This window comes from Chelon labrosus (assembly GCF_963514085.1).
Source record: "Chelon labrosus genome assembly, chromosome: 22".
Lineage (NCBI taxonomy): Eukaryota > Metazoa > Chordata > Actinopteri > Mugiliformes > Mugilidae > Chelon > Chelon labrosus.
The window spans coordinates 12,806,627-12,822,231 of record NC_140355.1 but is presented as its reverse complement, the minus strand read 5'-3'; the positions used below and the strand labels follow the sequence as shown (position 1 = coordinate 12,822,231).

At 42.9% G+C, this 15,605-nt stretch overlaps 1 protein-coding gene across 1 annotated transcript; it reads left to right on the top strand.

The window, feature by feature from the left end:
• Positions 1-7,111: 7,111 nt before the first annotated feature.
• On the top strand, positions 7,112-15,239 carry pax8 (paired box 8; the record flags this gene model as incomplete). The annotated part of the gene is given in 12 exon segments (XM_084571919.1): positions 7,112-7,330; positions 9,768-9,933; positions 10,091-10,288; positions 10,565-10,641; positions 10,830-10,955; positions 11,761-11,889; positions 11,892-11,935; positions 12,060-12,180; positions 12,404-12,643; positions 13,012-13,113; positions 14,323-14,415; positions 15,169-15,239. Coding segments are annotated over 12 exon segments (1,389 nt in total). The 5' UTR covers positions 7,112-7,308.
• Positions 15,240-15,605: the final 366 nt, after the last annotated feature.

The window sequence follows — 15,605 nt, the reverse complement described above, 5'->3', positions numbered from 1 at the left end:
ATGTGGTTCTTCAGAACAAAATATCATGTAGCAACTGGCCCTGTAACATGCTGTTTTCGAGTCTGTGCTGCAAGTTCATTAGACGCAGCGAGTAATGAGACAATAATCCAGAAGATGACACTAAGAGGTTTGGTTTTCTCGCCGACATCCACTCCGTCTGCTTTGATATTTTCTGCATTGCCGCTCTGTGGATAATGAGGCTCTTTTACTCTCTGTTTGTTTGACTCCGTGGTCTGTCTCTCCACTTGTGAGAGGGGCACCTGAGTTCCCATGAGGACACTCGGCTCCACACCCCTCCAGAACGCTACAGCCAATTGCCAACTTTGTGATGCCGGTCTCCACGGTGATCGCCTCTGACTGACAGGCATGAAGACAAGGTCCACCAGTCGCTCTGATCAAAGTCTCCAGCAATTACTAGTGTGTGCGGTTGGGAGGGGGGTGCGTGTTCGCGGCCTGTATCACCCACACCGAACTCATTCATGTAAATCATTAAGGTAATGACTGCACGTTTTGATATGTTCCGCTTTTATGTCGTTCTAGGACAAACTGAAATGCAAAATGAAGATGGGAAGAGCCAAAGAGCAGACAGGAAATTAAAAACTCTGAGGTGAGAGTTCACATCCGACCACTGGTCCACGTTCCATGTGGGCTAAACACAACTAAACATTATGCGCGCACCAGGCCCCTCTGTTGCTAATGGCTATTACTGCCTGTATGCCATTGTAGGCCTCACAATAGCAATCATGCTGGGATTTTGTGTGGAGCTTGCTGGCAACAGTTATTAGCCTCCCAAAAGAAACTTAAAGGGGAAGCAGTCAAGAGAAGAACAAGAAGATTTGGGGGTCCCAGTCGGGGTGGGGTGGAGCGGGTCAGGAGGATGGAAGGAGTTGGGGAGGGGGAGGCGGGGAGTGAGGTCAGAGGGTAACACCAAAGCGGAAATGGGGGGCACAGGGGGAACAATGGACTGGGCCGGACTAAGACAGACAAAGCTTGGAGGGAGGGTGGACAGTGCACAAAACACAGGAAGATGAGGAGAAAAAGATGAGGGGGACAGAATGGAGGGGAGCCACAACAGATGGTAAAGGCTGGTCTGGAGAGAGAGAGAGGGAAAGGGAGAGAGAGAAAGGGGCGGCACTGAAAGGATGAAGAGGAGGGGGGGTGTGAGCTGAAAAGCTGTTGGCAACACATGCATCATGACGGTAACAGAGAGGAAGAAAGACCGAACACCTAAACATGTCTGGGTCCCATATGGTGACGATGTAGAGCAACAGGGTTCACATGTTCTCAGCTTTCGGGGCAGACTCTAAACAAAACTCCTCCTATAAACCTAATGTGGACTTTTTCAGCCTGAAGTGATTACTGAAACACCTGAAGACCTTCAAAAAAAAGCTTAACACAACCCACAAATTAAGATCCAAAACAAGGGAATTATGGTGCATAACCATTCATTATAAAAAGAATACTTCAACTGTAGGCTAGTAAACGACTAATCCTTTGAGTGAACACCAGTGTGGGGGGGCCCACGTCGAGCAAGATCAGCGCAGAAAACACACGTTTCAGCACTTGTGCACCGAGAATCATTGCCTCTAATGGGATCATCAATACTGAGGTGTTTCTCCAGCTATTACGGCCTAATTATGTGGCTCATCTCGACTCACTGACCGCAAAGAGACATGCGCCCGCTCGGCTACATTTATAAAACTTGTCATTAAGTGGACGCATTTATCTTTGCGGGAGCGTGCAGGGGGGAGGCGGGGAGGCGGTGCGGGAGCGCGCACCGAGACGGACGGACGGCCGGCCAACTCTGCTCAACGTGAGTGAGAATAAGAAGATGGTTCTGACAAGTGTATGAAATATTCTGTTGTTTTATACATAATTTGTACTTATGATTTGATTGTCTTGCAATTTGGGTTTCCTCATTTTTAACTGTATATCTTGAGTTTATTTCCATAATTTTCCATCCTTATAAAGACAGTGCAGTTCCTAGAGTTTAAAGTACAGATAAAATACCTGCATTATGATTTGTGATCTCTGGAACGCCAACTCGTTTCCAGTTCCACTTTTCAGTCACAAACCAAGCAACGGGACAATAGTTATGCATGATGTCTTATCTCTGGAGTCGGAAATGTTTGCTGTGACCTTTTCCCCTCAGCTCTTGTTGCCACCTGTCGCCGCAGGTTACATGCCTTTTTTTTTTTTTTGCCAACACAAAACTTTGCTCGGGGAAGTAATTCCGGAGATAAACACGACACACCCGTAGGAAAAGAAAAGAAAAAATGAATACGCATGGAGTATATTATTTTTTTTATTCTATTTTATTTTATCATCTAAGAGTTTAAAATGTATAATAAGAATCAGCTTTCAAAGTTCCTGGATGTATCAGCTGCACAACAATACACGTGAAAAAAAAAATAAAAAATATATATATATATATATTTGGATCCCACATTTGGATGCACATAAAAAAGGTGTAAAGGTGCGTTCAAGGCTGCTAAAAGTCTGCAAAAAATGCGTTTTGACGAGACTTTATGAGACACGGTTTGATGTGTAGGGGTGACACAAGGGCTGTGAAATTCAGAAAACTGCACATCTTGTCTGACGAGGATTAGTGTTGGGTGGTCTTGGATTTATAATCTCCATTCTGAATCAAAATGAACTTATTAAATATTATGTCTCAGCTTGTATGCAAAGGGAATTTTAGCAGTTACTCCTGCAGGTTGCTCTGTCACGTCTCTGTTAGAATAAAAACATAACAGATAAAAAGATAACAAATACAACATCACAGTTACATCACTCTGTTTAATTACAAATCTAATTTAAATACAGGAAATATAGGCACGTCCCATGATCATTTATACACTTTTTGTGCGTCAATATAAAGATTTCAATTTCTATACATGCATAACTCTAACGAAAGAGTGTTTATTTCAATATTACAAGTCTTTAAGTGTTTCGACAGTCCAAAGTGAGAATCTATACATTATGATCGAGTTTTTATTCCTTCTCTATTTCTGTAGCATCTTAAATAATCCACAATGAACTAAAATAACCGAATCTTGTGCGCACGAAATACCCCTACCTGATTCCTGTCAGCCTCTTATTCTGACATCTCGTTTAAAAACTTTTACAAAACGAATCTTCTGATCTCCATTCACCTCCTTCCCAGTGGGATATTTTCTTAATATTGGTGCCTGCGTTGCGTTATGAGACTCCGGATTTAGGGCGTGTATGAATTCTGCCCCTTGGCAAGTGGACCCATATAATTAGGATCTATTTTAATTCACAGTATCATCGCGATAGATACCAATCTGTGAGTTTTTAATCCCTTGTTAAACTCTCGGTAACCTCCCTGTCTCTCCACTGCCACTTCTCCCTCCGGGCACTTGTCATTTTCTGTGCGCTGTGGCCACTTTACAGGGGACTGTCTCTGTTTCCAGCTAATGTTGTGATTCCCTTTAATCTCTTGACGGTTTTATTTATTTTAAAACAGCCTCCCCATTGTCTTGCAGCGGCACTGATGTATAGTGGCAGAGCCGTTCAAAGACGAGCCACGAAGGACTTCAATCGCTGAAAAGACCTACACATCTTGTTTCTTCTTTCTCCACGTTACAGAGGCATTTCTCTCGTTTTCTTTCTCTCGTCTCCACATCAACTTTTCTCTAAAAAAAAAGTCCATATGGCTGAATAAACCCTGGCACAGACGACGCGGTGCCATGGATGGGCGTCATTAGAGGTGTCGTGTTTGTTTTACAGGCTTGTGAGAACAACATTGGGAGCGTTTAAACTCACCGGGTTCCTGACACCCTGGTGTGACATCACGCTTATGCAGGGGCCTGCTTTCCGCACGCTGCAGAAAGTAAAAATCAAGAAGCTTTAATTTCACCCACGAATAGAGAAAGGTACCAGAAAACAGTCGCATTAAAACGCACATGTGCATCCTTGCCAGGCTGACATAGAAATAAATCACCCACAGGGTCATCAAGGAGCAAAGAGAAGCTCAAAGTGAGCTGTACAATTTGAAGAAACACATTTTAAGTTTCTTGTAGCACGCGTGTTTTGGATTATATTTTATTCATTTTCTTCTTGCAAATAGAGACAGAAAGGCTGAAATTCTTTCCTGATTTATTCTCATTTAATATTTACAGATAATTTTAAGTCACTGAGAAAGTTGAGAAATGGAAATAAACCAAATTCATATTGTCTTTTAGGCTAAATGCAGAGACAAAAGAATCCAACTCTCACAAAGCTGCAGATGCTTGCCAGAAAAAGTCACCTGACTTGATTTAGTGATGATGTTTAAACTTATATGAGAATAAAGCAGGAGAGGGTTTTTTTGTGATAAAGTAGATTTAGTCATCTACACTTTCTTTACATTAATAACAAATGAAATGTTCAGATTTAAACCACCAAAAAGTGAGACTTTTTTAGCTGTCATATTTCGTTTACATGCGTAAAATTTTGATTCGGTTATTTTGGAACCAAATCGCTGCTTCCTGCTCCACGCTCAGGTGTAGTTTACCTGTCGTGGATAAACTGTGAGGCATCGCAGAAAATCTTGCACTAAACTGCGTGTGGAAGTCGGGAAGCCTTGTCACATGCCCGCATACAGTCTAATCAAAGCGGGGCCGTCGCTGGAGGTGAATGGAAACAAGCCGTCTCCATGACAAGTGCTTCCGTACAGTCTCTCAGTGGGTGTAATGCCATCAAAACACGGGGTCAGTCAGCCTGTTTTTCTTTTTTTTCTTTTTAGTTCGAGAGGCGGTACACTTCTTCTTGTTCTTTTTTCCCAGCAAACCACACCTTCCCATTCCTCTCCGTCCAATGGCTGCAGGGCTCAGTCCTCTGCGCAGCCCCGGTTGGATAAAACCTGGCTCAGCGTTGGCTGCACGCAACACAACACAACACAACCGCAGACGTCTCGCCTCCTCCAACACACAGCTCGGACACACGCAGCGCTACGCGACAAGGGTCCCGTCATTTGGATAATATCAGAATATTAACTGGGGGACGTTTTCGACTTGAGCTCCATCGCGGAAAGGAAAGGTAAGCTCTCGCCTGTGTCGCCCGAATGAAAATATGCCCTGACAACACAGAGGAGACTTAATTGATCCGGAGAATGTGGAAGAAAATAGATGTGGACTTAATGCTGTTCTGTTTAGGTCAATCAAAGACAAATAGCCGTGATTAATGGCAGCAATTAAGGCGTAAATATGTGACCAGGAAAGCAGAAAGTTTTTGTGGGGGGAAAGTGATAGTGATGCGCAAAGATAATTGAATTTACGCACGAACCATTATAAAATAAAGCCTCTAAACAGGGTAATTTGCTTTTCTCTGCTCTTAAAAATACACCAAAAATCAAGTAGATGTACGTGGGCTCAGTATAAATCTCGATTTCTCAGGCTGCATAGCTTTTATCGGTTTACAATCCCCATTTATTTTAAACTGCAAAACATGGAAGATAGAGAAAATTGCAGATGTGAAACAAGAAGCGTAAAATACAAAACTTTACCACAGAATCCTGCTGGCATGTATTGTTCCAGTTGTTCCGTTAACCTTTAATAATCTTAATTAATATGCACCAGTAATAACAGTAGAATAAAAATGACTGAAATAACAACATTAACATGGTAATTGTTAAATAATCTGATTTATTAGACAAATAGATTCAAAGAAAATATCTGTGAAGTTATTTTGTTTTTGTCCTGGATCTAAATTAAATCAAATGTTTTTACTATAATTGCACCATAGAAATGAACTCGTGCTTCAAGCCTCATGTTTTATTTGGTCTTTTCACCAGTCACTTTTATTTCTGAATTTTGTTTCAGCATTAAACATCTGCAATGTGGCACAAACAAAACGCTGTAAAATGCAATTACAATTAAAAAATGCAAATAGATATTCATTAAGGAGGCGTTTAGAAACGACATTAAAAAAAGATGTTTTTCCACAAATATTTGACTAAATTCCAGTAGTGCCAGCTGAGTTAATTAACACACACGCATTAAAAGATAAAACTGAATTAACCCTGGCAGTGCACCGTGGGTTTAATTTCTAACAGTCAAAATAAGCCTGAATCAAACCAGACACTGCAGCCCATTGTGTGCTGTCAAAGTGTGTCTTTCCGCATCCATTAAACGGTGTGACAGCCCTGCTAATTGTTTGGTTAATTTTAAGGTGCCCACCCGGCAGGACATGACAAGAGTGACATGATGCTTTAGAACAGACATGTTACATTTTTAAACATGACAGATCCACTCATAAATATAATGCATTTGATTATTTTATTCCTTTTTTCCTATTTAAAGCCAGAGATCGTGTACTTTTCCACAATTATTATGAAAATTCACAGCAGTCCTTTCTGTGAGGTCTTCATTTAGGTGCTGCCTCTGTCTCATTTTACCAAAACACGCCACCTTGATGTCTTGTTGTTTTTTCCTCTGAGCTTCTTGGAGTTAAAGTTCATTTAGCAGCGGCTGAGCAGATGGAGGCTGCAAACAAGGCTTACTTATGACCAATATCAACTGACAGCCTCCACATTTTAAAACAGACCTAGCGTCCTCTACTTGGGAGTCGAGCTCCCAACAGTTTGCCTCATCTTTTTACCACATCAGTCTTATTTTGCTCCTCACATTTGAATTGCCGTTTAACAAACCAAAGATGAAGCAACGACCACAAGATCTTTAAGAAAAGTCTTTTCATTCCAGCTCACATGTTATTAAACTAAAATAGTCTGTAGCAATAGACACATTCCTAACCCTTGAACTTTTTCTACTCACACTTTACGTCATTATATATTTATAATAATTTGGCTCAAGACCCAAACTAAAATAGATTTATCAGTTGTAATAGTTCATATGTGACACCAGTCAATCTTAATTACAAAGTGCATAGTGAAGGGAAATTTTGTGTTAAATGGGAGCAGCCATGTGAGATGGCTAAAGGGGAAGAGGATCTTTTGCAAAAACTGATCATGACATGGAAGTTTTTACACATGCACAGGCCTTAAAGTGGCCAAACGGATGTCCTCATTCGTGTTCAGAAAGAGACGCAGACAGAAACAGGTGATTTGAAGACATTACAAGACACAGAGACACCATGCAGAGTATCTGTTCTGTGTGAGGCATCACATGTGGCAAACAGCCGGCTTCATGAACCCCCTGTCGTCCTGCAGCTTGTGATCGGCGGTGCACTCGGGAGCACACTCATGCCAGACAAAGCAGGACGTGGAGTAAAAACACTTTAACTGGGACAAGCGCGGAGGAGAGCGTCACGTTCAGCTGGCGGAGCAAAGACCAAAAACTCAGGGATATGTCCAATAACACTGGAAGAGGTAAATACACAACGCAAGCTGGTTCCTCTCCTGCTTCTGCTGCCGCCTGGTCCGTTTATCAAGGACATGCATTTCACATTTCCTGGCACCAACAAACACCTCTATTAAGACAGACGCTCTTAAACGTCTGCAAGGCTTTGTCGTGAGACCTGTCTCCAGTCCATTTAGATCAGCTTTACCCCTTTGATTTTATGTAGCTTGAAGTCTGGAAACAAATACTCTTGGTGCATTTATTACATTTCATATTTATGATCTAGTTGCACACAGATACACAGAAGTAGTGTAACTCCTCCAGTAATCATTAATAAGCAGAGGCTGTTGGATAACAGGATGACTAAAGACAACATGGTAAAACCTAGATGTAATTGTACAAAATGTGTCTGTTGTTGACAGCTAACTGCACTGAACTAACACTTACATTAATAAACCCTTATTTTTGGTTGGACAGCCCTTTTTAAAATGTTTATTTAATCCATTTAGTGCCAAAGTGCAGTTAGGAGTTAGGTAAAGGGTTGCCATGTTGGGCTCCATGTTTATTTCATGCGTATTTATCCACAATCTGGCCTAATGACTAAAATTTGGGCCGCCTGCAAAAGCTTTCTTTCTATCTATCTATCTATCTATCTATCTATCTATCTATCTATCTATCTACGTAGAAAAGTTTTTGCGTAATGAATTCTTCGTTGTTTTTTTGGCGTTTTTCTGTGCGCCGTGCGCGTCCGTGCGCGCTCATCCCCCCCGGGGCTGCTCCCCTTTAATATCCTGCAGGTTGATGAAGCTTGGCGGGGAGATTTTTTTCCACACTCCGCTGGCAGCGTTAATAGAGGCTGCCCTCCTTCACTTCCCTGCCCTCCCCCTCTCCCTTTCCCTCCCTCTCTCTCTCTCTCTCTCTCTCTCTCTCCCTCCCTCTCTCTCTCCCTCGGCCTCGTCCGTCCGCTGTTTGATGTGGAAATGAAAGCCGGGAAAAAAGGGCTGAGAGAAACGAGCGACTCAATGGGTTAAATTAAAAAGCAACGGCGTTCTGGCAGAGTCACCACCGTGCAGCCCGCGGAGGACACAGTGGAGGCTGCTCGTCCAACGCATTGGTTGGCTGTTGTTCGCTTTGAAGAAGCGGCTTTGACAGGTCCGAGGACGAGTTGGTGCAGCCGAGCTTCCTTTTTACAAAACCATGTACATTTAGATGATCAAAAAAAATAAAAAAAATACGTCAGTTTTTAATTAATTACTTATTTTCAATTATTCAGTGATCTCATAACATTATTATCAGTTTCGTACACGTTAAAAATTCAAACTTACAGATCATAGCGGGAAACCATTTGTTTTTCGTTATTCTTAGGCTAAAATATACAAAAAAAATAAAAAATTTAAATTAAACAGGATATATGCCAGAGGAAATTAAATAATAAAGACGTTTTATATTTTAAAATAAGAAAATAGCATGCACTGTGCAAAAAAGAAAAGAAAAGACAAGAAAAATATACACAAATGTGGAATTAGGGCAGATAATATAAAGTATTTGTGGAGCAATTTCATGTTTTTTTAATCATTTAAAGTTATTTGACACTTTAAAAATGTATGTTATAATGATAGAAGAATCAGTATAGTTTCTTCTTCACTAAATGGCACTTTAACACAATCTTTAAAATGTCAAACAACATCAGTCACTTCCACTGAAGCCCGCTGAGTGTCATGGCCTTAAACAAATGAGCGGCGTATAAATGAGAACTGGGAGAATAAGCCTGCAGGTGTTAGTTATAATGAGGTGATTAGACTGTAGGAATAATCAAATTTTTACTCAAGCTCACAAATAAAGGACCTAAATAGAAAAAAAAACTTGAATTGTCCCTGTGATTTAACACCAAACTTTTGCCGCCTTTACATGTTTTTACCCAGATACAAATATCTGTCAGACAACATATGTGGATCCGTTTTTAGAAGTTTCACAATAATCTCAGTTACTCACGAGCGTCTTGTTTATGCACAGCTTTCATTGTCTGCTGTTTCCTTTAAGTTTTGAATGTAAGACTTTACCACAACCTTGACCGTGACTCCGACACTGCCGTTGTTCTTCTGGCCTGTTAAACAATTAGTTATGTATGTTTTAGATCATTTTATCAACACATTTGCTCAGTCTATATTAATGTGAGACAGATGAAGTATGAAACTAACTAAACTTTGTTCCCTTGCAACCTTAATCACTAGAATTAAACTTCCCTTATAGACTTTAATGCTGTGTTTGCATGAATGACCACATATCTGGGAGCACCTGCATAATCTCTGGCTGTAAATCTGAAGAACATAAGCTGTACATTGTGGTGTCCTCATACCAGCATGCAATGTGTGTGTGTGTGTGTGTGTGTGTGTGCCCAGATGAGTTTTTTTGTCATGTCTCAGGTTCCATGACATTTATGAGTGTTCATCCCCCCTCCTCCCCCAGGTCATGGGGGTCTTAACCAACTAGGTGGAATGTTTGTCAATGGTCGCCCACTTCCGGAGGTGATCCGGCAACGCATCGTGGACATGGCCCACCAGGGGGTTCGGCCCTGTGACATCTCCCGGCAGCTCAGAGTCAGCCACGGCTGCGTCAGCAAGATCCTGGGACGGTGAGCTCACCTCATAAGCACCTTGCTCAACTTCCTGTTACTGTTAACCAGGCTCTTTGCGTTCTTTGACCTCTGTCTGAAGTTTAGTCACAGTATCAGGGACACTGTGGAAACCTTATCCTAATTTATTTTTTTTGACAATGATCCTTTCCTTCAGCTACTACGAGACGGGCAGCATCAAGCCGGGCGTGATCGGCGGCTCCAAGCCCAAGGTGGCCACCCCAAAAGTTGTGGATAAGATCGCAGAGTACAAGAGGCAGAATCCCACCATGTTTGCCTGGGAAATCAGAGACCGGCTGTTGGCAGAGGGAGTGTGTGACGGTGACACGGTGCCCAGCGTGAGCTCCATTAACAGGTGACAAGCTGCATTATGAATGAAATTATGTTAGCGGCACAAATATGCCAACCTGGCTCCAGTAGCTAAGCAGCATGTAGGGACCGGCCTTGTTGCATGTCAGGAGGACGATGGATGAGTTAGATTGAGTGTGTTGTTTGGATTAGAACATTTTATCATTCCTCTGAGATGTCTCATTCAATAAAGCCCACATTTCTTGATCAATGCCAGTGCTTCAATTCAACTCCAGGATATTCAAAAGTAACAATACATTTTAAATGATTGTTTTCATTTCAGAATAATTCGGACAAAGGTTCAGCAGCCGTTTAATCTCCCCCTGGATGGAAAAGGCCTGAGTCCAGGACAAACATTAAGTAAGTCTCTATCCATTCCTAACACATACATGATGAAGGTTGTCTTTCATATCACCAGGCATTATCGTAGGATTCTTAAAGATTAAGGTTAAAGAGTCTGCTCATTGTTCTCTACTAGGATTAAGCTCTTGAGGCAACAGGACCGCTGAGGTGAACACCAACATTTCATTCTGTTTCTTCTCTCTCAGTTCCCAGTTCAGCGGTCACCCCTCCAGAGTCTCCACAGTCCGACTCTTTGGGGTCCACCTACTCCATCAGCGGCTTGTTGGGTATCCCCCAACCCAGCGCCGAGGGCAAGAGGAGCCACGATGACAGTAAGAATTAGGTCAAATAACCGAATGCCGCAATGTGAAGGCAAATTCATTAGATGTGAGTTAGCGTGAAAGAAGGAAAAGTGATACTAGTCACACCAAAACAGAGGAAAAAGAGGCGAATGTGGCTCAAAACCAAACATCATCACTTGAAAGATGAAAAACAGCTTAAAACTGCTTTATTTAATTACTTACTTGACCTTTATTGTTTCCATTAAAAGCAAATTATTTTTCTATTTATCTTAAGAACAGATCCAGAGTCATAACAAAATACCTTACTGGTTTGTTAAAGGGCAATTTACGTTTAATTTATTCGTGAAAGTCCACGTGCAATACTAAACAAAAATGTCCCAGTTTTATTTAAGAGACTTGCTTACACATTTACAAAAAGTGGAAATGCGAAGTTCTGGGATAACATGAAACTGTCGTTTGGTGTTTCGGGTTAATGATTTCAGGTGATCCTCGCTTAGCTTTTCTTTCAACCACTACAATGAGTACAATCAAGTTGTCAATGGAACTGTAATTATTTGGACTTACATAGTTGGATATAATCATTTTTTCTTTGTAGAAAATTGTATGATTTCTTAAAGCATTATCAATTGGTTACATATATAGGATATATGAGAAGTGGGCCTACAACAGAGCCCTGAGGGACACCACATGTGACGATGATCACCTTTGACAACCTTTAGTTATCTATCTTTAGTTACTTTCTGTTCATTTAGAGGGCAGGATCCTATCAGGCGACATTTAAAGATTTTCCGACATGAAAGTGATTTGTTCTTACATTTGCCTTGGTGCCTCTTAGGTGATCAGGAGAGTTGTCGGCACAGTGTGGACTCTCAGGGCAGCGGAGGCGTCCCGAGGAAACAAATGAGAGTGGATCACTTCTCTGCAGCCACGCAACATCTGGACTGTGGGTTTGACCGTCACCATTTTCTTCGGACTCATTCAACTCCGCCTCCAGCAGCAAGACAGAACAGGTAGCTGTAAAAAAAAACTGGTGAACTTCACCTTTTTTGTTTTGGCACAAGTGCACTTTGCTGAGCATCTGACAAAAGTAAGCAGCGTCAACACCAATAGCTAATCCCTGTTCATCATCCCCAGACTTTGTACCCGCTTTCCCTCATCAATGGCAGCCTAGACGAGGCCAAGACCAGCCTCTCGACATCCAGCTCTGCTATTGGACGGAATCTGTCGGCGCACCAGAGCTACACCATGGTGACCGGTGAGACTCTTAACGTTAGGTTTTGCCCTTTGAAGTCCTCCACATGCTGACTCTTACCATCAACATGTTTTAGATGAATCAATACACCGCTCACCACATATCCGCTTTTTATTTTGGACATTTTTCTTTGTTTTAAGTTTGTCATTTTCACCATTTGTTTTCTCACCATTTGTTTTCATTTCCCCACCCACCCTCTGGACACTCTGGCCTCTCACCGCCACAGAACCCCTACAGACCCTGCCGCTCTGTCTGAAACAGGAAATGTCCCCAGAAGTGACCAGTACAAGCCCGTCCCCAAACATGGCAGCGTCCAACCTGGCCTTTGTGGAGCTGCAGGCGCTGCAGAAACCCATTTCTGTCAGCAGCAGCTGCAGCAGCTCCAACCATTTCCCCAACTCCTTCAACTCATTCTCCCATCATGCACCAGTGTACGGGCAGTTCAGCAGCCAACCTATCATCTCAGGTAACGCAGCCATCCATCTCATTCATGTCCGCACTCATTAGCGTGAAAATAAAGACATTTGTGTTGGGAATCTTCTTTGTCAATGTTTGAAATTATCAGCAAAGACTACTGTAGAAAATCAGGAGAAACAGAAATGGTTCACACCCAAGATGCTGAAATTCATTTTTAACTGAATGTTTGTTTTTTAAATGTTGAAATTACCTGCCTTTTTTTTTTTAAGGCCGCAGCAAACATAATAGAATTGAAAGAGAATTGGGCCCACAATAGAGCCTTGAGGGGCACCACATGTCAGGTGATCTGAGGACCACCTACAGTGTCACTTATGATCTGACGGGTGTTAAAGGTGTGTGTTTGTTGTGTGTTTTCAGGGCGTGACATGGTGAGCTCCACCCTGCCAGGCTACCCGCCTCACATCCCCTCCCCGGCCCAGTCAGGATACACCTCCTCCGCCATCACGGGCATGGTTGCAGGTAAGGAACTCACCAGAAGCGACGGATTAAAATAGAAATTGGAGGGCGAATGAATGAGTCAGACAGGTGGAAAGAAACAGAAGGGAGGGCGATGAAAAGCAGGAAGAGAAGGAATAAAGAGAAGGAGAGGATTGGATGGAGGCTTGTAGATTAACAGGGAGACAGGCTGAGTTAATGAGTAGCCTTGCCAGGGTGGTGAACTGTGTGTGTGTGCGCGCGCGCGCGGGTGCACAGGGCCCGGGGGGTACAGGGACCAGGGTGGGGGTTCCGCCCTGCTGCCCACACCCCCTACCCAGACACCTCTGACCACACATCGCCATGGGAACCAGGGGGCCCAGGAGGGAGATGCAAGAGTGGGCGGAGGGGGTATAAAGTCTGGGTATGAACGAAGAGGAGGAGGTCTTTTAGCCGTGTATATGTGTGTGTGTGTGTGTGTGTGTGTGTGTGGTGTGTGTGCACTTGAAATGTGTGCGTGCACTTGTGTGTCTGTGTCAAGATGCCTGCATGTGATCAGAGAGAGAGAGAGAGAGAGAGGGCGTGTGCGTGTGTGATGTGCCTTTTTTTATTTGAAGTCTGCCCTCCGAAGCGCGAAATGAGAGGGTCTGATTTATTATTTTTCTGGTGGGCTCGCTGTGAGGAAGCGTTGATACACAATTACTGAGCGAAGGGAGGGGGGTGGGGGGGTTGTGGGTGGTGGGGGGGGGGGGGGGGGGGGGGGGGGTTGTAGGAAAGGAGGAGGAGGTGGGGAGCTCAGGGATTCATTCCAGCCACCATAATTACCAATTAGATATTGGAATGTTAAAAAAAGGGAAAAGAAAGAAAAGAGGAGTGCCAGAGAGGCTGAAGCAGGAAGTGCAGGACGAAGACGAGGAGGAGGAGGAGGAGGAGGACATTTCAGAGGGCAGAGGCTGAGCGATGCAAGGGGGCCGAGCGAAGGAGAAAGAGGGCGTAGAGGCTAGCAGTATGCACGCACCACTGGGCTGCGGGATTTTACCCTCAGCCATCCACCTGCACCGCAGATTAATGGTTTACAGGCTGCACTAACTGTTGGTGAATTATGAGCTAAGGCTGAGCAGAGGCTGGCACGCAGACAAACAAGCCCACTTCCACAGAGCTCTTAGCTATTTGCCATTAAATAACAAATGTCTTCTTTGTCGTGTTTTTATCGATAATTTTATGTGTCTTTTTTTTTTTTTTTTTGTCTTGCAGCGGCAGGTGCAGACTACTCGGGTCAGACCTACAGCCATTCGCCCTACACCTCCTACAGCGAAGCCTGGAGGTTCACCAACTCCAGCATACTAGGTGAGTGGCAACACACTGACGCTCTCACAGACACTTCTGAATATTGGTTTATTAGGTTTTAAATATGACCTTCACAATAAAAGACATTATTTTTGATTATTTAGATGTTTTTTTTTCTGTTCACGAAACTAAAACAAAAACATTTAGAAGGACTCACTTCTTTTGACCTTATGATTCACAAACATTTCCTCATGACCTGAATTTAAATGAACGGCTGCCAGGAAATGAGCGCATACTGCTTTTGTAACATGTCCTATAAGGTCATTTTGAGTTGCCTAGAAACCATTATATCCCATTAAAAAATTGGATTTGCTTCAGGTACTATACTCAGAATTGCTTTGATATATTTAATTATATTTGTTTAACCTTTAATTTAATCAGAAAAGTGTCATTAACTCTGAAGACTTCTTTTAAATTTGCAGACAAAGGAGGTTTTATACAGAAAATTGAAATCACTTTCACAGATTCGACACTTTGTTAGTTTAGAGACAAACAGACGACTTGGGTCTTGTAGGCTGAGATAAAATGAACTCGCAGTACTTTTCTCATCCCCACAGAAAAAGCCACAAAATAAAGAAATGGAAAGTTAGAGAATTTTCTTATTCTTAAGAGTCATGAAGGAGTTTCCAAGAACAAACAGTCTGAGCTTCCCATCTGCTGTCAAACCTCAGATAAGATGGATAAAGAAAGTCTAATCCACAAAACACCTTCCAGTTGTGACCGTCTCCCTCTGCGTCTCCCTCCCACCCGCAGGCTCGCCCTACTACTACAGCACGGCCTCCCGCACAGGTCCGCCGTCCTCGGCCGCCTACGACCACCTCTAGTCCCCGCTGCAACTGGACAGCCCCACATCAGCTGATCGCGGACCAAGGCGTGAAAGTCAAAACCTGAGACTCTGCTGATGAACCAGCAACACGTTTTTATTTTTCTAACATCCTCTCACAGTCAGCGACAACTTCTGGCGTTATTTATTTGTCATTATTACCGATGCCAACTCCAAGGGTGACTGTGACTCATGCACGTTTACACATCCTCCTCCAGGGCCTGTTTGACTCACACATGGTGCATACTTTCAGTATAAATCTCTTTAACGCTGTTTTGGCCAAAGACTCTTTTTTTTTTTTTTTTTTTTCTGGCACATCTGCAACTTGACTCCACTGATCCAGTGAATAGGGATATGCAACTTCTTT